Source organism: Corvus kubaryi, unplaced genomic scaffold (genome assembly GCF_017639235.1).
Source record: "Corvus kubaryi isolate FWS band 111438036 unplaced genomic scaffold, C.kubaryi_AGA036_p1.0 37382, whole genome shotgun sequence".
NCBI lineage: Eukaryota > Metazoa > Chordata > Aves > Passeriformes > Corvidae > Corvus > Corvus kubaryi.
Window position 1 is genome coordinate 8237652 of NW_024581124.1, and position 22741 is coordinate 8260392.

General features: G+C 37.0%; 1 protein-coding gene across 4 annotated transcripts in view; it reads left to right on the forward strand.

Annotated features, from left to right (window-relative positions):
* Window positions 1-22741, forward strand: part of LOC121667714 (splicing factor SWAP) — a 38630-nt gene that overhangs the window by 15050 nt on the left and 839 nt on the right. For 3 of the 4 annotated variants that reach the window (XM_042034667.1, XM_042034668.1, XM_042034669.1), the window contains 7 exons: window positions 339-516; window positions 2342-2575; window positions 4088-4278; window positions 11909-12174; window positions 17998-18123; window positions 20355-20525; window positions 21109-21181. In XM_042034667.1, the coding sequence (XP_041890601.1) occupies window positions 339-516; window positions 2342-2575; window positions 4088-4278; window positions 11909-12174; window positions 17998-18123; window positions 20355-20525; window positions 21109-21181 (1239 nt within the window). Of the gene's footprint in view, window positions 1-338; window positions 517-2341; window positions 2576-4087; window positions 4279-11908; window positions 12175-16933; window positions 17090-17997; window positions 18124-20354; window positions 20526-21108; window positions 21182-22741 lie in introns of all 4 variants that reach the window. The other variant, XM_042034670.1, reaches the window with a different exon arrangement.

The following is a 22741-nucleotide window of genomic DNA, read 5'->3' on the forward strand; positions in this document are numbered from 1 at the left end:
AGACCTAAATAAATATAGAAAAGAAGTACATGCTTCTAGGGTCTAATTTTAAAACTATAATTTTAGAGCAGTTTTTGGCAAAAGCATATCAGCTGAAGAACGTTTTATTTGCTGTAAAATAACAATGTGGTCTTACTGTAGGTCTGTAGGTTTATGGCCTGTGGGTTTACATGAGGCAGAATTATGGTCATGAGTGCTGAGTGATATAAAACTAGCTGTTGTGTGATTAGCTGATAAAGTGATTTTTCAAATGGCTGACAAAATTGCAGCTCCACAGACATTGTATTAATGATTTCATAACTATCTTGTTTGTAATTCTGCTCCTTTCTTTTGAAAAGGGAGTGTCTTCCTCTGAAGATGTTCCAGCAGACACTGCCAGTGATACACCGAGTGAGACTCAATTTGTAGATGAACATGCACCTGAAGATGCATCTGAGCCGAGTGCTAGGGGAGTTCCAGGAACTAAAAAGGATGTTGTTCCTCCTAAAGCTGTCGGTGATGGTAAACTGGTGAAAGGTATGGTAACATAATTTATTGGGCATGAAAATATTTGGTAACATATGCATAAATTAAAAAAAGGAAGGCAGGGGAAATTAGGGAAAAGAATTTCATAATGCGAAAAATATGTTTTCACTGAAAGCATCAAAAAAGGTCTGAAATAAGTAATTTGATTGATTTCATATTTCTTTCTTATCAGACTATCAGGTATTTGTGGTCTGACACAATAAATTGTTTTACTTCAGTTTTGTGCAAAGTTGAAGGCTTTCATCAGTGACGCCAGTAAAATCTTATTTTTGTCATTTTCAACTTGACAGTTACAAGCTTTGTGCAAAAGAGAAGTCATTTGTTCTGAATAAAAGCAGTGGCCTTACTTGAAAGGATACATGTGGAGGAAGTACTCGAGGCTTGTTGCCCATTCTTCCCGTGTTGGACATTAGTCATGCTGGAAGAAAATGTCTTTCATGTCTAAATGGAATGTTTTTACTCTTGCAGTCATAGCAGCAGAGGGGCAGAATGGGAAGATCTCTCTGGAAGCCACTCAGAGAAAGCCAGCTAGCACACTATTTGTGTTCTGATTTGGAGAAGTGATTGTTTATATCTGGGAACTGATTTATTGGCCTATCAGGAAAAGATACATTAAAAGTTCTTATTTTCAGTAAAAAGTAAAAATGTGTATCTTTTAACTAGAACTGAAAGCCACTGAAAAAAAAAATAAAACAGAAAAAGCACTCTTTAACTGGACTTCCATGGATGGAAACTTCCTTCTTGCCACCTTAGTGGCTTACTTAATTGCTGATAAGTTTATCTACACCCTGTGGTCCCTTGGAATTCTCTCTTCCTTCTTCTCACTGCGATCCCATTTCCTCTACAACCAGCAAACACCGGGCTCTTTGCTGTGGTTGTCATACTGTCCAGACTCTGCAGTTTCTTCTCTGGGCAGCCCAAGTAGCTTCCCTGAGGAAGGTATAATCTTCTCTGCCTTCAAAGATGCCCTGTTAAGCAATGCAAGATACACAAAGAAATGATGTTATTTCTGTTGTTCTGCTATTAATAAGTGGCAAACTGGAGCCCGTACTTTAATAGTAGTAATTTGCTCAAATTTACATGATGTAATATAACCAGTGAGTCATTTTGTGACAATCTGATTCCTATAAACTTACTTTCATTTCCTCTAATATGGTACAAATCCCACTTCATTGTAACCCAAATACAGTACTTGCCTCCAAGACAGACATAACATCCATACTAGATTTTTCTTCTGCCTCTGAGGAAGTAAAATCCCGTTTTAGGATTTGTTCTATTCCATGAAGAAGTTGGAAAATCACCCTTACCTCTTCTCTTGGAATTTTGGAGTTCTTTGTTTCTGAGCATATTTCCTTACCCCAGGATTACCAGAATCAAAGCTTGTATTTTATAAACCTTGGTATGTAATTTAATTACTCTATTTGAATTTCCCTAATTGCAATCTCATAAGATATATATGCAGAAGGTATCCTGAGGAAGATGAGTATGGGAGCAGACCATGTGGTACTAGGTAGTGAGAAATTCCATTCTTTATTCTTAGAAGTGTCATTTTGGATAAATGGGTTCGAGATTAATGCTGTATTTTTTTTTTTTTTTGAGATCTTTACAGAAAATGAAGTTTCCAACCTTTGTTAAAAAACACAGAGAGAAAAAAGGATTATGTTGTCCTTTTCACCAAAATAATTAGCGTTACTGGATGATGCAAGTTCCTTTTTTTTGTGGTGTATTCTGCAGGAGTAATGGGGAAAGTCAGGAAATTGAACCTGCCTTCTACTGTAGTCTAGTGATGTGTGAAATCTTACCCATTCATTCACAGCATCCTTTGCTCCAATAAGCTTTGCGATCAAGGCCAAAGAAAATGACCTTCTTCCTTTGGAGAAAAACCGTGTTAAATTAGATGATGACAGTGATGAGGAGGAAGAGGAGGGAAAGGAAGGCCAAGAGAATGCTAACAGTGCATCAAACCATACTCCAGCAGTTACCACTCCTTGTACTGCTCCTGAAGAGAAAAAGCCTCAACTTACACAGGAGGAGTTGGAAGCTAAACAAGGTATTCCATGTGGCGCTGAAAACAAAATGAGTCTCTCATGCAGACTGCAAAACTGCCATGTGTGACATTTTAGGTGTTTTGAATCTGTGTCATGTTAACAGGAATCAGAATTCTCTTCCCACAGTTTCCTCCTTATTTTTAAGAATGAAATCTTCATTGGTTGCTGAGACTAAATCAAATTTACAACACACTGGAGTGGTTGAGTGCTTTGTCCTAGTGCCTGATCTTTCTGAATTTTATATTGGTTTTCCATTACAACCTTCTAGTAAAGCACTGACTTTGTAGTTTCCAGATTGCATTAACAAAGCCCAGCAAAGACATACCTGTTTCTCATTTTCTTCAGAGAACAGTGAATTGCTTCAAGCTATTTTTCATTTATATAGCACTCCCATATAGACTAATATTGCCTTCTTCATGTTTTGTTGCTCTTATAATGCAATGCCATTAAATCTTTGTATGGGTTTTTCCTGTTCTGTGTTAATGTGCGTAAGGGCAGAAGGGCATGCTGTGTGAATTTGAATGGAATGATGTTTTGAAAGAATCCAGTTCACCCATTCCTCCCCAAGGCTGTTTGACAGCAGAGTGTGCTTATTAAAGTGGATATTCTGTCAGTATTTACTAAGCTTAAAAACTTAGTACTTCTCGCAATTATGAGTATGCTACAGGAATTAATTTTTCATTTTCAAATGGTGGTTTTTTGCTTTTAAGTAGTAGTTCCTTTGTAAACTGCAGCAGCACAAAGTATGCTGCAGTGTTACATATCTAAAGCAAATATGAAATATTTTGTATGATAATAAAAATGAAGTGTAAAGCACACTTAGAAGAAGCTGTGTGTTGAAAAACCTCTGCAACTGAACAAAAAAATCCAGCTGTTTTGTGCATATACAGAACACAAAAATGGAAGTGTTAGAAGAAAAACATTACACAAAGGAGCTGTTAGGTGCATAGTTAAATCAATTGGCTTATTCTTTCCATGTAATCACATACACACAACAAAATCTGTTGGTTGTAGCAATGATGAAACAGCTTCTGAAAATTTCTGGAGCAGGTCTTTCTATAAACGTATTAACATATATTTAAGTAGGGCTGGAAACTGTGAAGATCAGATCGGTGGAAAGAGCAAACTGGAGAGTTTGCATCACTTTAAGACTTACAAGAAAAAGCTTCTGAGTTTACGAAGCTACTTTCTTTAGGTAGCTTTTATAAATAGAAAAGGACAAGTATCCTGAATAATCAGGATTGGATTTTCTTGTCATTTTAAGTTAGAAGTTTTTACTTCACCTCTACTACTTTACATCAAGCAAATGATATTTCTATGAATTAAGATGCTTGGAATGTCTTAATTTCAAGCAGATATGTCCTTATAGTGTCATCGAATGGCTGTATTGGAAAGGCTTGAGAATGGCTGGAGGGGCTGTTTGCTGGTTTGTGGTGACGGGATGTGTGTTTGTTTTAAGGAAGCCTGAGTTCCCCAAGCATGGCTCACTCTAAACGCTTAATTGTCTTTCTTAGCAAAGCAGAAACTAGAGGATAGATTAGCAGCTGCAGCAAGGGAGAAGCTTGCACAGGCCTCCAAGGAATCAAAGGAGAAGCAGCTACAAGCAGAGCGCAAGAGGAAAGCTGCCTTGTTCTTGCAGACCTTGAAAAACCCTCTAGTGGAGGCAGAGACTGAGAAAATTGAAGAGAATTCCTTCAGTAGTGAGGTAAGGAAGAAATAAATTTCTCTTTCCCATAAAACTGGCAGGAAACTTACCTCTAGAATGTGAATCTGACAGTGTGTTATGAACTTGACCGAAGAGATAGAAGCTTTTCTAAATGGGGAGAAATTTGAATTTTAAACACTGTTAATCTTTTTCCATCATCTTACATATGTCTCTCATCTGTCATTAAAGAACTGGTAGAGAAGTATGCTGCACAATTCCTAGGTCAGTTAGCCAGGTAGAGAAAGGAAAAAGAGCTTCCATGTTTTAACTCTGTACTAGTGATCCAGGTGTTGGAATGCTCACCTTGCAAGAGTATTGGGATGACTTACTTAAGTTGTGATACTTACTTATTTGATGTGTATATTGATGGTTTTGCTGTACATTACAAATACAGATTTTGTTGGGAAGTAGACCCTCCGTTTCCTGGGTTTGGAATTATTTTGCTTCCAGAAAAGCCAGTAAAATCACTCTTGGTCGCACTACTCAAGCAAAACATCATCTCTGGATACTGATGGAAAATTTTAGATGTTGATTGTGACACAGACTGGTTACAAGAAAGAGTGACATGGATTTCCATTGTTTTCTTTCCCTCAGAAAGAATTCCAGTACCTAGCAAGTATTTCATTGCCCAGTTCTCAATTTTTCTGAATAAATTGTGGTTTAACCCTCAAAACACTTTCAAGAGAACAGTTGAAAGAGACATACCTGCAGTTTAGGTGATCCATATCATCAGAGAGAAGCAGATATGTGAATTAAGTGTGGTCACATCCCAAAAGAGATCCTGTTTGGGTTTCTCATTGCTACTGCCAACAAATTTTCCCTGACGCAAGTGTTCAGTACTTCTTTTCAGTTATATGTTGAAAAGTGAATGCAAAGAGACAATGACAATGCAAAACTCCCCACATTTGCAGTTCTGCTCTTTTTCTCAAGGGAATTTGTCAAGGACACAGGTATTCCTAAGCTAAGGTTCTTTTGATATTTTTCTTTAAGAGAATGCCTGAAATAACCAGTGACAGCTGACTCTTGCAGAAGAGCAGATGAATGTTCTCACTCAGATCTGAACTTACTGAAGTTCTAAGCTGAACTTGCTAATGAAGTTCTCAACAAAAAACCACGCCCTATCCCACTTCTCAGTAAACTGATTTTCTAGAAACTTCTTTTTCTTCCACAGAAGTACAGTTTCAGAGAAGGAATCTATTTTTTCTTACACAAAGAATTCCAGTGTATTTGAGAAAGTAGCCAGTTTCATTGTTTCTTACCAATAGACGTGGTTTGGAGGTGCTTTCATTATTAAAGGGTTTATTTAGAATTTCAGGTGTATATTTAAATGTTTTCTGATGTGGCCTTCCTTATTAAAAATAAAATTGGCTATTGTATTGGAAGTGCTTATACTGTTTCGATGAACAGTCAAAAATGCCATAATGTCTTTGGAAATAGTATTCCTGCTAAGTGTGGTTTGCTTAGTGACACACTTACGTAGATATATGCATATAGACTTTTGCAGATAAAAGCTTATTTTGAGACATGAATGTTTCTCAAGCTGCTGTTCCATTTGCCATATTCGAAAAAGTGTCCATTTCCATTCATTCCAAATAATCTGTCTGCCTTTTTCTCTTCTTGCCTTCTTTGGCTATTTGTAACAGCCCATTTGAGTCAAGAAATTGTATTGGAGAAAGATGAGTGAAATCATATTGCAGATTTGTTAACCTCTGTTTTATATACCCTGAGAACCCAGTATGGTGCATTATGATGTCTAAATCAGCTTGTAAATAAATATGTAGCACTGGTTTGTTTTTTTAAGCTTTTTCAGTCATGCTTCAGGAACAAAAAGATGCATTTAAAAACACTGATTGCAAAAGTAACAGGAGATAACTACAATGGCTGTAATAAAAAGAAAGTATGTTAAAAATTTGAGAGAGAATGATACGTAATTTTGGTTTTGTAGTTTGGTCAATGGAACTAATTGGGGTAATTAAATCAGAAAACTAATCAGAAAACAAAGAAAAAAATTAAATATTTGTGTCCACCAAAAATGTCACTAAATGTATTTCATCTCTTGTTTTGGGGGTAGGAGCATCCAATGAGGAGCTCAGGAAACAAAGACTGATATGCACTGGTCAGAGTTAATGTAGTGGCATGCTTTTTGTAGCTTAAAATGTGTCTCAAAAATGGAGTAATGACTGAGTTGTATAGTAAAGCATGAAGAGGAGTTGAGAATATCTATGGGAGATGCATAATTTCCATTACATTGCCCCAGCCTAATAAGTGTATAAAAACTAGTAATGCTATTTATGTGTACATATAGTGTACGTTTGTGCTGAAAACCTGTTTATCACAATGTGCAGAAATATATTAAATGCACAAAGCTTTTGTGACCTCTGTCAGATTTTCCTGATAACCTTGTATTTCTTGAAAAGATCACTGGTACTGATTGTACATTACATCTTTGAATGAAATCGATTCTGCTAACTGCAGGTAAAGGACAGTCAATACCACAGAACAGAACACTTCTAAGCTGTTTTGGCTTCAGCTGAATCTTAAAAATAGTCAGTTCTGAGTTTTCCATAGCCGAATTACTTCTTTTATATGGCTTCCTATTTTTCTTTAAAGTGAAATCAAGCAAGAGAAACAAAAGGGTGAAAAATCTTGAGCAGTGAAGCAGGACAGCTTTTCACAAATGGCTCCTTAGCATTCTTGCATGCATTAGAACAGACCAGTTATGCATAATATTTCAAACCAGTAATAATTCTCAAACCAGTACTGGAAAGCATGGAACTTATCTCAGTTTCCAAAACTGATTAGCTTCCAGCGATGCTGTGGCCAGTGAAGTCTGTGCCCTTGTTCAGGACGTGAATAAACAGTAACTGGATGATGTTTCGCTTCTTGTGTTTACATTTATAATTCGTATAGACTTTTGGTACACATAGAGTTTATATAGACTCTTTGGCACATCTATCAGTGTCACTGAGGGGAAGTCGCCTTCATTCTGCAATGAATGTAGGTTCCTTGTCCTGTAACAGCAGACAGCTTGTAGTTTAACAACTGCAGTTCTTCTATGCTGAGCTGGAATATGCCAGGCTATATGGAGTGCTTCATTGAACTGCCTTTTTTACTTGAAAACTATTAAATAAAATAAGGTGTTTCATGATCTGAAATGCAAATCTCATTCCAAAATAATTTAAATTAATTCAAAATTTTAAAAATAAGATTATATATCCTTGGTAGTGAGGCTTGGCATGGATTATTCTGCAAATGTCATATTTTACTCTGTGTCAGAAATGTTTTAGTGGTGACAGTGCTTTGATAGGCATGTGAAAGCCAGGTGGTTATACCCAAACTGTTACCTGTGTACACCTTAGTATCTGATTTAAATGAGAAGAGAAATCCACAGTCATTGTGTTGCAAAACCAGACAAGCACATGGTTTGAAAGTGATGCTGTTTTAATGGCTTGTCCCAAATGTCATGTGTTACGTCTCTGAATATAAAGATTCTGTGGCACAAAGCAAAACTTTCCTTCTTTTGGCTCATTCATCTTCCCAGGTTTTGAAGCCCTATTTTATCATTTGTTTCTGTAGATGGCTTGTCCTTATGTTTGTCCTATATGTAACAGTTATTTTTTCCTTGTGGAAAGTAGTCTGTTTACGAGTGAAATAGAAGTGTGCCATGTTTTAAAAATGAGATGCTCCTCTAGTTTTGTCAAGCATAACAGGGTTATCAACAGCTGTGGATAGTGTATGTCTTTCACATTGCTATATTTTATCCTACTTTTTTTAGCAATGGACTGTAGATATTCCTGCATGCCTCTTTGGAATAACAATGTACAACATCATTTTATGTTTGCACATTTTCTTTGTTAATTTTTGAGCAAAATATAATTGTCTAATCAAAACCATCCAGTAAGTATTTGAAGAAAAAGATTCTTTAGAATATTTCAGAGCCATTCACTTCTTTCTTTACTTTTTTTTCAGACTATAGGTATCTACATCTTCTGGTTAGCATGGGAGAGGGGGTTGGGTTTGCTTGTAAATCTATCTGTCCTTTTGAAAAAGCAAGATAAAGGAAAAACATAAATGTCACATACTAATGTGGCATTTGGGGAGTGGATAACTTGCTGGCATTTGGAACTTTTTTTTATTGCAATAACCCTACTAACAAAAACTACATGAGAGTTGTAGTTCCTTATAGCATAAATACTTTAGTCTTTTTTTAACGGGGGGGAAAAAGCTAAATATTTATAAATAAAACTGCCATTTTAATTAAGATAGGTGAGGAGGTAAGAGTGTTTATGCATTGATTTTTAGTCTTCAAAGCGTTCAAAACAAAAAGGCATATTGATCCACACAGCAAACAGATTCACAGCCACTGATTTCTTTGCAGTTGGCCTGTCAAAATTTTGTCTGTTTTTGAAGACCATACCGTGGTCAGTGCACTGTTAATAGCTGTTAGTGCAGCAGAGTAACCCAGATGAAACTGTTGAGTCTTTGTGTTCCTATAGAACAAATTCTGTAGGAACTTAACTCCGTAGGAAACACTTTTATCTCTTCAAATTAATATTTTGGGCCAGTTTATTAATACTAGGACTGTCAAACTGCTAAATAGAAGTAACTGCTTGCTTTGTTCCACAGGGCAATGAATACAAAAATAATACAGTTCCATTGCTGGTAGACAGTTGCTTATTAATTCTCAGCCAGGCAATACTTCACCATAAACTTTGGTGAACCTCTAGTAAAAAAGATACAGTGGTAGAAAAGAATCTGAAGTATTTTTGGATTTTAGTGAAGTAATAGAATTGTTGATTAACTCTTTACAGTTCTGACATTGTTCACTCTTTGCAGTTTTGATCTAACAAAGGATTCCAATTGCTGTAAAAGAAATATTAGCTGTTTGTAATATTATTGATAGAGTCTTTTGCCAGTTGATTTTGTTTGAGCCAGACACAGTGCTTGTGTTTTGCTCTGTTGCAGTAAGCACATTTTGGTTCATTTCTAATTTTGGCTTTGTGTATTGATTAAGTAGGGTAACCCCAGAAATAAATAATGTGTGTTCTGGGCTTATGAATATTGGAAATATGCAAATGACTTATATGAACCAAAGTACTCATTTCTGTTCTCATATAGCTATAAATTCTCCCTATTTGCAGAGCTCTTTCCTAATCCTTTCCTGCTAAACAAGAGTTGTTGAACCATGTTTTGGCATTACTTTTGTCAGATTTGCTTCAGTCATGCAAATAAAATGCTGAAGAACAACTCTGCCAGTGAATTTGTCTGACACTAGCATTTAGTAAAGGCCAAAAAATTGTGCTGTTACCCAAAACGGACAAAGAAGTGAGATTCAGTGAATGCTATCTGAATGTTTGCAGTTTAACTTCTTAGAAGAGCTCTCCGACAATGTAAATCTCTCATCCCTTGAGATGCATAATAAAATTCATCAGGTAACAGATTTGTTTCCATGCTTTCCAAAACTGTTCTACTGGTCTGCATATTGGCAGAGCCTGATCAGTTGAAGCAGAGTGCTTTGTAATCTCCCAGTTCTGTGCTTACTGTTATTTTTTTTAATGATTCTTTTCTGCATTCATGCCTCCAATTTCAGTTCCCATTACCTTATTTTCCAAGAGAGTTTATTTCTTTCCAAATAGTTATACACCTAGAAATTTTATTTGTGGCCTAGCAATTTGCTGGCTGCTGTCACTGAGCTCTGTATTCTGCTCTGGTGGTGAGTCAAGTCATTTTGCTGGTGCTGTTTTTCTTGAAGGCAACTAGAGTTGCCACTGAGGGAAGCAGTCCGTTTGTTCAGGCTATTGTCATAAGGACATGACATCTGTCACCAGAGCACCTGGGCACAGTGGTGGATGGGTGGGTGGCTTCTCCCCGTGTGTTACCTGTTGTATTTCACTGAGGAACCTGCTTATTTCACCCGGGGGTAGATAAAGTTACTTCAGTATGGCTCTGCAGATATAATTCATCAGTAGCTTGAAGCAGTGGTGTTTGAATCCGCCAGCCAGCCAGCCTGCATCTGTGTTTCCCAGCAATCTGGACAGCGCTGTCACTCCTTAGTGTCAGCTTGCTGAAAGTCAAGGAGAGCCCAGTGTCAGCAGTGGATGGTTTTGGTGGAAACATAGTTGGGCTTAGCATTGTGTGGTTCTTCATTCAGGTGGCTGAGATAAATGTGTCATTCATTTATTAACTTCCTTCTTGGCAGTCATAGGGGAGCTTGTGTTTTATGTGGCCAAATGAACCCGAGCACTGAAAACCATTGGGTTTTTCTCCCCTCTCTTGTTTTCCTCTTAACACTACTTTTTGCCTACAGCTTTTTCGTTTCAAGCTATGAGAGGTGACTACTTCAAGGCAGACTGGGATATTTCATATTCAGTAGAGTTCAAAGCAAAGGCTCAGGTACTGTATAAAGAGATGAATAATGTTGTCAAAGGAATGAAAGTCAACTCTGGTGGCCTCTTAGGAAACCGGAGATGAGGAGTCTGTGAGGCGTCTGCAGTTACTCACGTGGAGTTTGTGAAATTGGAAATAGGCCTCTGGTAAACCAGTCACTCAAATGATCATGCCATACAATGTTTATAATCTTTGAAGCAAGCTACTTTAGTACTGCTTTGTTGCTGGTTTTCTGAATATTGTGATAGCAGTTATCAGTTAAAGCATGAAAAAGTGTCACGTCTCTAACTTGAAGCAGAGCTACCTTTTTGATTATTCAAATGTGGTCAGTTACTGTCTTTATGTATTCATGGTAGGAGAAGGGTAAAAAGAAAGGAAAAGATCACCTGTTTCTAATTTGGTTATTTCAGGTTTTAATGTATTACTTTTTATTCCAGTCATGGTAAGTATCCTTGCAGCAAACAGTGAAAGCGTCAGACCAGGTGGAGCAGAAATTATGACAGGGAAACTGATTTCTCCAGTTGCCTTGAAATGGCAGCTGGGGGAATGACAGGCTTTGAAATGAGGAGCATATCTGTAGTGCCTGGCTTGAATTGTTCTAAACAAGGCTTTGAGCAGAATTCTCTGGGGTTCAAGCTGATAATTTGAAAATGTTGTGGTATGATTTTGCTTCACCTCCTGCAGATGGAATTACTCACTGAACATTAAATGTGCATGGACCTGTTCTGTCTTTGAGATTAATAATGTTTGTGATCATCCCAATCCTTTACATTTAAGACATTTATTTTGCAAAGTTCGGGCATGATTTCTATCAGCACTGGTTCATTTTGCTGTTTTTCTTGAAGTTGTCATCCAAACAGCACAGTTCATGGAGGAAAGTGACACTAAAACTTAGCTTTGAATGCCGGTAGTTCCTGATTGTATTTCCAGGTTTGTCCTGTTCTAAGTAAAACATGGGACTAGACTAAAAGATACCTGATAGTACCCATTTTTTTAGAACACGTTTCTTCTAAAAACTAAAGATGAAAACTTCAGAACTGTATCCTGGTTAAGCTGACAGTCTTAGTGTGCATATACCAACTTGAATATGTATCTTTGGGGAACTGTACAGGCCTCCATTAAATTCAGCTGGATGCATGTGTTTGAAGATGTCAGCCTTACTTCTGCACACTTTGCATAATCCCAATGCAACACAACTAACTTAGGAAACTGAACACTGTTCTTTTTTTATCTTTGCTTTCAGAGTGTCAGTAGTATACCATGTCCTGTGACTGCAGTCAGAACTTTACCCACCTTAGAAGTTAAGCAAGCAGAAAGGCCTTCAAGCAGAAGCAGAGATCCTCCTAGGGATGAAGAAAAGGAAAAGAAAAGAAAAAAGCACAAGAAAAGATCTCGGTCAAGATCTCGATCACCATTCAAGTATCATTCATCATCTAAATCCAGGTCTAGATCACATTCAAAAGCAAAACACTCACTTCCCACTGCCTATAGGACTGTCAGGCATTCAAGGTGGGTTTGGAAACCAAATATTCTTTAGAGTTCTGTATGGGTTAACACTTAAAACATCTTTGCACTTCTTCCATTACATAGGTGTTTTTATACACCTTGCTAAGGTTACAGTCACCTTGAAGGCGGTATGTGGCACATACACATCAAATGTGGCAGGTATTTTGAAAATCATTTTAGTGAAATAATCATTAATTTCTAATTACATAGTGCAAAACTTTTACCAGCAAATTTTTCATGATGCTCTGTGAAATATCTAGTGGTAATATGTAGGAATGTGATGATAAGAGAGCTTGCTGATAAATCTGTGGCTGTTACTGGAGCAAAGTAACTTAGACAATATTCAGATAAGAAATAGAGATAGAGAACTGGGTGGTTGAGCAGCAAAGCTCAGAAGAAAACAAAGCAGTTGGGTGGCAAGTGAAAAAATATGATGGATGAATTTCAGGAGAGATATGACAGGAATCCAAGAAGGGTGAAAACAGAGTTGAAAGAGAGAGAGACCACAGAAGAATGTAGCCCAGTGCTGTTAACTCTGTACTTAATCATTAATAAGATTAAATACGCTATGCTAATTATCCAGGTATAAGGTGCTGTATATTGTGGTTTATTGATACTGTTAATTCTTTCAAAGATATTTGGGTCTCAGCACCTTCAAAGTTTACTGTCTGTAAAATTTGTCATATCTGAATGCCCTGCCACAGTGCACTTACTGTGGTCAGTAGGAAGGGCTATGAGGGTACGTTCTGTGGATCAGGCTACAGGTAGTTAAGTTGCTTGTAGTTCAAGCAAATTTTGCATGTAAATACTGCCACAGCTGTATAAGTATGCAATGCATGTGAAACCATACGCTACTTCCTCTTTGTGTCTCTGCTTATGGCTCAAGAGTGAAAAAAGCTTCTAGCCCCTGGTGACACTGTGCCAAAACTTCTTTTCATTTTCTTGTGCTTTTTTTATTTAATGAAGTGTGTTAACTACTACACTAATAGGAGTGTTAATACGTTACAACTTACTACTTTATACTTGATTTTTGAGTTTAAGAACAATACTTCGCTGCAGAAATCTCTGCTATTCAGAGATGCCAGGAATTAAGTGAGCATAACTTGGACTGAAACGATCAGTCTGACATGCTGCTTATTTGACGACCTTTGACAATAAGTTGTCATGACATGCTGTGTTGTAAGGCACATTCCAAAATACTGTGTGCCGTTCCTTTTCTGTGCTTACCAGCATTTAAAGGGAATGATGTTGAATGAAGCTTTCCTTGCTTAAGAATTGAATGCAGGTCTTCTCAGAGTTAAGCATATCTTGGGGAAAAGCCTCCTCAGGTGAATCACTGAACATTTCAACTCCCTGTCAAGGTGTATCTTCACTTGAACCAGCCATATCACTTCATCCAAGCTATGCTGCATGTATTTATCCACACTTGTACTGATACATGGCAGAACCAAGGAGAAACATCAGAGTAATGCTAAGAAAAAAATTAAGCGTCCTCTGTGGTACTTAAGGACAAAGAATCATTCGAGAAGGCCCTTAGCAATACTTGGGTATGCTGCTCAATAGCATAAAGATAATCCTGCATCCTGAGTTTGCAGCAGGCAGTAACAAGATTAATGGGAGCTTGCAAGTTCAATTTGGTGTATACTGAGATATGTCTTTAATGACTTCAGGTAGAGCAGTTAATCTGGTCCTTTATAGCGGCTTGAATACTTGTACCAATCAACAGGTCTGCATTTGGTTCTGCCAATGAAAAAACAACAGTCTACTGAGGTTTACCAGGTACAAGGTGGAGAGTGTCATTGTGTTTTTGATAGGGTTTTGATTATTTTGTTTTGTGGGGGGTTTTTTGTTGGTTTTTTTTTTGGTGGCCACAGTTCAGCTGATGAAAAAATCACACAAAAGTCACCAAGAATAGGTAATCTACAGGAGCTAATCTGTGTTTGCTGTCTTGAATTTGCCTCCTGGCACAAATCAAAGGACAGGCACGTAATAGCATGAAAATCATGAATCACCACAACACCTGATTAAATCTGGTTAGATATTTTCTTGATGAGCTGTTGAATTCTAAAACCTCAGAAGTCCAATAAGCTTGATGCTGGCTGACTGAGTTTTAAAATCATGCAGAAAAACAGCACCAGATTTTGCACTGAAAACCTTTTGCATGTTTTAACTTCACAAAATCCAGAGCTGAACAGGAAAGGCCTTGTACAAGAAATGGTGATGATTGAAGGCGTGCTTTATTGAAGGTGTTTGCTATGCCTTAACATACTGTATTTCCAAAATTAGAGCTCTTGCTACTGAAACAGAAAAATTGTAGAATAATCAAAAGCAGGAGGCTGATTCATAACCCTGTCAGATACTGATTTCTTTTGAATCTCAAATGCTTAGGCAAAAATAGTGCCTTGTCTTAGTAATTGCCAAAAAAAAGCAGGTGTTGTTGCCTAGGTAGAAGATATTACTGGGGTTTGTCTTTCTTTTTTTTAAATTTGTTTTTATTTTTAGTGTTCTTTCAGATAACATTATTTCAGTGCATTGTGTTGCTTCATTCAAAGCTTGGCATGTTTCACATCTCTTTGCTCATCAGTTTTCCCTAGAACAGGATTCTTCAGCTTCACCTAGAACGGTGTTTTATTCATAGCTTCCCAAAGCACTGGATATTACAGCTTCCAGCTGAAAGAACAGTTATGTAAAGAGCCATACCCTCCTGGAATGAAGTGTAAACTGTTTCTGGATGTTAATGTGTTCCTCTTGTATTAAGTGGATGGCACTTAGAGACAGTCATTACTGTGTGGACAGGGATGCTAAATTCCTTTGGAACAAGCCTATTTTAAGTATCTGTGCACTATTTGAATTTCCTGGTCTAATGGTGTATTATTGCCTTATCTTAATCTGTTCAAAATCACCTTTATCATATAACTTATTGTGATAAGTTAATGGGAAATAAAACGTGGGAAGTGTAGGTAAACACCGAAATTTGCAGTTACATTCTTTGCTCTTTATTCAAGGGATGTTCAGGATACTTTGCAAGCTCTTCCTTTTTGGTTTGTCATCTTATTCTTTTTTTCCAAAATGAATATTATGCTTAGAATTCCTGTGGGTGAACTTCGCAGTATATTTCTTTGTGTACCGCTTTACATCACTTGCTTATCATTTATTTTTGCAGGTTTAGAGACTCTGCTGTGTTTAAGAATAGTCTTTAGTGATGAGATACAATTTTGATACTGTTGCATTTTTTATACTTTCTTATGCATCTTCAGCAGTAATAAAGTTGAAAAATTCTGTTCCAGTAACATGAAGTTGATTCAAAGCTTGTTTTGCCTATCCATTTCTCTGGTTAACAACCGAACCTATTTTACAGAAACAAATTTAAAAAATCATAGCTATATAGAGAGCCCAGATAATATTGGTTTAATTGTGGCATGTGGTGGGCTAACAGCAATTCTCTGTATAAATGCATGTTATTTTCTGGAACAAAATTAGTCCTATAAAGCTCCTGGTATCATACAATTTTAATTCTAGACCAACATGACAGATTAAACAAGTCATGTACACAGTAAACTGTGTCCCAAAGTTCTGTAAGGTACTGCAGAACAGACCTGTCAGTTCCAAAGAGATAATTAGTTATTACAGATTAGTACTTGATATCAAAGATGAGGCACATTTATTAAATCTGGCTTGGAAAACAAAGTTTTTAGTATCTTAGAGTCACATGTAGTAAATGCTGAATTACTGATTTTATTTCCCATTGGCTTCAAAGCACCACCATTAAAGAATTAGGTCTGAGCTGTTTCTGGCAGTGGTGCTGGGTGTCGTACCTGGGGTGGGCAGTGGGCTCTTCCAGGTCACATGTGTGACTGTAAACAACAGTGATGTTCACCTCAATCTCTGTTTCCTACCCACAGATATATCTACTGGTTTGTGAGTGTGAGAGGAGGGGAAGGGAAGCAGAGGCACTTGTTACATACCAAATGATTTAGTGATTTGATTGGGTGAACTTTGGATGTTCATTTTGAACTAGAGATGGAAAGTGTGACCTTCTTTTCAGTACTGCTGTTTTACTGTACTGTTCAGTAGTAGAGTAGTACTAAGGCACATAATATATCCAGTTAATTAATTATTAGCAGTAATTAATGGTATATTTTATTAACAGGTTACTTTGCAATAAGTTTGGATAGGGAGCACCTGTGTGGGAGTTTGTGTGAGATTTTTTCCCCCGTATTAGGAATTTAGTAGACTTGGAAGTAGCTGTTCTTTGTTAAAAAAGATTGTTAGGGGGTGGGGGTTTTTTCTCCTCCAAAAGTGATTTTCTTATTGCTGAGGCAGTGTCTAGTCACGTAATTTTAATTCCACTTGTGTAGTGAGACATGCCAAGCTTCATAACCCTTTGAACTTTTGGGACCCTTCTAAGCTTAAGTCATAAAGGAATAAAGTGCCTTCTGGAATTACAGTCTAATGAAACTAATAATTTATATATTGCAGTAAAACTGATTAGCTGTTTTTTAATTGTTTGAAGCAAATGGCCAAAGTTCTTAATATTTGGTGATTGGAAGAATGCTTTAGAACCACCAATGTCAGTTCATAAAAATGAAGCTAATGTCTTTTTCTTTCTGATTGATTGGACTTTTTTTTAGGCTGGTTCATACAGGTGTGTTTCACTAAGGTTTAGCTTTTGGTTAAGGGACTAAGCCTTTTCAGGATTCTAGTTAATACCAAAACTAGGATATTTTAGTCTGAATGTGAAGTGTGTGCCTCCATATCACAGACTCACAGCGTCCACAGCAACACTGAGCATAGAGCCGAGTCTGAGCAGCTCATCAGTGGCAGCAGAAACAGAGCAGGAAAATTATCAGGCAGCTTGGGCAATGAAAAGATTTGACTGCTGGAGCTCTTTTGAGGGAAATCCTGGTAAAATATCAAGGTGTCTGACTGAACCCAAGTTTTATAATCTTCTGGTTTTTTTCCTTTCTTTTAGTCCTTCTGAATGGCCTGGTAAAGATCAGATTTTTAAGTGTCAAAGCAGTTAATTTGCAACAGTTACCTGCCATTGTGACCATTTCTTTTCAGTTGTGCTTTTATGTTGTAGGTGTAACAGAAATGGCTCAGGATTTTGTGTGTGTGTATGTATTACCTATATTGTGTGAATCTGAAGATCTCTGATCTTAACTGGGCATGCTTTCTATTTACCCTTCTTGATCTCCTTCTCACTTTTCTAGGAGAAATATTTCAAGTCAAAATGCTAGTGCCAAACACCACTGATAATGGGTTGTTGGTCATTTACACTGGTGAAAATATTGGCTGTGCTAGGATTATTCTGCAGCATCCAGGATATTTCCCGGACTTGTCAATGTTAGATAGGCACTGCAAACAAGAACATGTATTTATCTCTCTGAGGCAGCAGTTCTAAAAACACACCACTAATTTGGGAATACAAGGTCGGGCCTGCCAATCCTAGGCTTCAAGCCAAACTGGATTTCTGCATGCCAATGTTAGTAAACTATGTTGCCACAAAAGGTGGCTGGACTAAAAGAAAACTTTTCCATCAGCTAATACAGAAGTTGTACAGTAACAGACAAGACCAAAAAATAATTCTTTTTTTAGCCTTCTGTTGGGAGTGACAAGCAATGGATAACTTCATCTCAAATGTCTTGGATAAGCAAGAAATTTTTACATAGCTGACAAGTCTTGGAGCCTAAATGCACCATGTTGGTATAAAACAGGTGTTTGAAAGATGGTGTATTTGCATTTGGTGAAGCACAATTCCACTGAAGTAAAAGTTTTGAAATAAGTAGCAGAAAGCAAACTTTTGAATGTTTTTTCTCTGCTCAGGTCACGATCAAGGTCACCCCGGAGAAGGGCTCACACACCAGAACGACGGAGAGATGAAAGAAGCGTTCCCACGGCGTATCGCATCAGCAATAGTCCTGGGAACAGCAGGAAGCGGCCCCGCTCCAAGTAAGGGCTCCTGGTCCTGGATGACAGGGTCCTGGCATCTTAACAGACTGATGTCTTGTAGACTCCTTAGCTAGAACTTAACTTTTGTATGTTCTGGAGATTTATTTTGATAGAAAAATACTTTTGCAGAGAAAAAAAAAAAAATAATGGAAGCACTTGTTCTTCCCTGTTCTTGCATATGCTTGAACACCGGTTGTCCAGTCAAATTGGTGAATGTTAATACACTGCTGTCTGCTGGCCATGAGAGTTCAGATTTCACTTGGAGTTTTGTATTTCCCTCTTGTTGGGTCATTTCCTCATGCTGCGCTTGTGCAAGCTGTGTGACCTCTGCACAGGTCATAGCACAACTGTGATGTCAAATTTCTTGACATCACATCATACCTGTATAAATAAGGGCAACTCTGATTTAGCAAACAGTTATTTTGCAGTTATTTTACTGGCGGACTAGAATGTGAAGTAGGAATCAAGGTGTCATTTTGAGAGTACCCTGCATATAGTCCCTCTTAAACTATTATAATCAAAATGGCATTTAGTCTTCAGCTTCTTTCTCTGTATGTCTTGTGGAATAGGAAACAAAGAGTTCACTTTGAGCTTCATTAAAAAAATTCTACTGTTTCTTATGACAACTTTCCATCTCTTGATAGCCTGTAATTAATTGATGTGTGGTAGGTGTAATTGAGAACTTCTTAAGTATACTTCAGCTGATTTAGTTTTTAACATTCACCAAATGAAGATAATAGAGGCTCCTGTGGAATTCATGCAAATTTGGTTTAGCAGAAAAGATGTGGAAGCTTAAAATGTTTGTTTTCCTATGAACACACAAAAGAATCTATTTTCACAGCCCTGTGCTGTTTTTAATGCTGTGTTGGTGCGTCTCCTGCTTGACCATTCAGCATTTTAAACTATAAATTATTTTTAGAATTGTGCCACTCCAAGTTGTAAATTATAAGGGCAATTGTGAAACAAACTACATTCCTCTGTGAATAATATTACTTATATAAGTCAAAATTTTAGACTTCTGTTAGGCCTCAAACAGGAAACCAGAACATGACACAGTAACATATGGCAGTAAGTACAGAAGATGTAGACTGAAGAAAGAGTATTGTAGGTAAACACAGAAAAGGATATTTTGCAGCACTGATTGCAGAATTAAATCAAAAACTGTTGCAGCCCTGATATGTTAAATTTTCAAGTAAAAATGTGATGGTCCAGTTTCCATGCTCAATTATGGAAAAGATTCTTCATCATTCAGCTGTTCTGTTTGTTCATCGTAATCTGAGATGAAAAACACTGAAAAAGTTTACTGTAGAATACTTTTCTTGCATGACAAATGTTTGCCAAGATTTTCAAGATTTAAATATGAGATCTGTTCGCAGCTTGGTTACATGATGATGTTTTAAGAAACCAAGCAATTAAATTACATAGCTAGCCAAGGAACAACTGACTTTGTCACTGATGGTTTTGTGTAGTCATGAAAATATTGGAGGCTGTGGGGTTTTTTGTCTGCCACTTAATCATTATTTGTGCAAGTAAAGTGTAAGGAGGTTTTTGCAATTTTAAGGTTTGAATGTTAAATTCTGTATCTAAAACTGTGGGGTAAATTCTAAGCATCACAGCTGTACGCTATTTATATGGGAATTCAATGTGTTCTAGCATAGCACCTTTTAAAGTAGGAAATTCCCATGAAAAATCAAAGGAATGAATAATGTGATTTTTGAAAGGTGGCTTAAAGTTCTAGTGTTTTAAGATGTTCTAGAAGCTTCAACAGCATTCTTCTGAATAGACTTCTAGCAGTGCATACTAGAGAGAGATGCCTACAGTGAGGTATTGCCTAACTAATTGAGGCATCACTCTAGTTATTCTAATTATAGTAATATCAATACTAGTATGTAAATCATACAGACATACATTCATAACCAGGTAAAAAGTTTTGATAGTTCCATCTTTAATATATTACTAATTGAATTCTCCTTGAGCTTAATATTGCCTATGAGGCATCTATTATCAGGAGCCAGTAGTTGCCTAATGTAATATATTAAAAAGAGCTTTTGAGAAAGTATTTTGTACAACCATAAAAGTGCAGTATTGGGTAAGACTAATGCTTGCTGAATGCAAGAGAAACATCCTGTGGAAGAGGGTACATAAGCTTTCAGAAGTGTGAAAAGTAACTTCAGCTTAGCTAGTGTAATATTGTTTTAAATATTCTTCAATAAAATACTTTCTTCTCACAGAAGTCCCCATGAAAAGAAGAAGAAGAGGCGGTCTAGATCACGTACTAAATCCAGAGCTAGGTCTCCCTCACCATCCATGTCACCAGGCAAACCATCCACACACAAAAATTCTGTACATTCAACTAGCGTCTCTCCTGTGGAGAGCAGGGAATCCAGCCAGGAACGCTCCAGGTACCGCGCTCTGTTACTCTCATACTGCAGTGCTGCTGTCTGTTGACTCTGAGGGTATCTGTGACCAGATTTGTGGGGTGAGGAGCTCTGTGTTGTGTGCAATGTGTGCTTATCAAAAGTACAAGTCACTGGGAATACAGCACTTACCTGCATCAGTGTGATGAAGGTGTTGGGTCTCTGTTGCTTTCTGGAGTAAACATCTCAACCTACTCTTACAGGAAAACTGGTGCAGAAAATTCTGCAACCTATTTCTAAGTTGGAGTTTGGAAGCTTTCATGAAATGGGATAACTCTTTGAAATAGGACTTTATTAGAGTGGTTTGAATTGTAATGTGTGTCAAGATTCATTATTAAATTAATTCTACAGAATATAGAACAATTCTGTTAAAAATTCTCAGGGTGCTGTTCAGATTTGTCTGAGCAGTTGTACAAGTGATTTTTCTGACCCTGTCTTACCTCCTCTAGTTGACTGAGAGAACTGTTAACTAACATATGAGAGACGTGTACAATAAAACCCAAATCAAGATGGTGAGTGAAATGCATTTTCAAAACTTTTACTGTAAATTTCTAATTTTATTTTTTAGGGGAGTTTCTCAGGAAAAAGATGGCCAAATCTCTTCAGCAATTGTGTCGTCAGTGCAGAGTAAAATCACTCAGGTACAAATAGGCAAATTAAGAGTATGTTGCCTTATTAACTATGTCCAGCATACTGTTTTCTTCTCTTACCACCTTGGGCAATTCTGAACTTCGCATGTGATGTAGAGACATGTTTTTTGTCTTTTTTAGTTTGTTTACTTCTGGGAAAAACAATTTTGCTTCTCTAGGTGCTGTCCTTTCAATTTTAATCAAGCCTCTAAAGACCAAGCTAAATTCATTAGGCAGCACTGTATCCACTGTAAAGATGTTAAAGTCCACATTATGCTGCAATACGCCCCTACCAACATCCCATCGTACCATGTTGAGCTCTTAACAAGTTTCATGGAAAAAAAGAAATATTTAACTTTTTTCAATTGAATATGCCATCTTTAAAGGAAAAACTGTCTTAATTGTGCTTTGAAAAGCTTACAGTAGAAAATCAGAGTTGCTTTTTATATTCTGATGTTTTTTCAATGGATGGGTTATTCTTTCAAGAAATAAATATTATTCAAAGATTTAGTTTAGATTTAGATTTGAATCTGCTATGGAAGTAGTGGTAGTTGGGAATTAATACTAGTGGTCTAGTACCTTATGTACAGTATTTCATCCATTTCTTACGAGAAACCCTAAACAAGATTATTCAGGAAAAATAGCAAGTATAGGCAGCAGAGAAAGAAAAAGGAGTGTTAATGCCACAGCACTTCTTAGGCTGCCAAACAAATGCATGGGAATTCCTGGTATGAGAAATGAGATACAAACTACAGTGTGGTCTTCAAAGGAGAGTGAACATCCCAGTCTTTAAAAACATAAACCCTTCACAGGTTATTGGTTTGTGCATTTTTGGGTTAAATGTTGCTTATGGCATAGCATTTCCTGGTTTAATATTAGACTGCTTGCTTGAAGTGCTGCTGTAAGAGAAGGAATGATTACTGTGTCAAAATACCTTTCTTGGTTGCTATTTGCAAATGGTAAAAAATAGGAATGAAACTTACCTGCATCTGCAAGATATTTCCCAACACAGATTAGTTTAACATCTCTTTTTCTTTTAAGGGCTCCAAAAAATGGAGTTTACCTAATTATTAGATTGTTGTGCTGCCATTGTACTGGCTGACCCTAACCAAGTCAGTATCTTTTCTCATTCAGATCCTTCAATCTGTAAAGCAGAAGGAATAATGATGCTAAATTCCTCTCTAACGTGTTTTGAGAACTTCAGATGCAAAATGCTTTAAAAGAACTAAGGAATTTATTTGTATTGCATTTGTGAACAGATGTTTAAGTAACTCTGATTCATTACTGATATGCACTTTTTATTTTGTCATCATTTTTTGCAACCCAGTTATTCAATGCTGTTTACATGAAATTTCATTTCTTTTTGTAATACTGTTCCAACTGCATGCTCAGACAAGACCAAGAGTCTGTTTGGTTTCACAGTCACTCTGTCATAGGAGAAAATGCCTCTGCTGTGTAAATTTTTGGTTCAGATTTACAAAGCAAGCAAAAAACCCTTTCTGTTTTAAAGCAATTGTTACATTCTTTTCTTTCTCCCGTTTCTTTCTCCCGTTTCTTTCTCCCGTTTCTTTC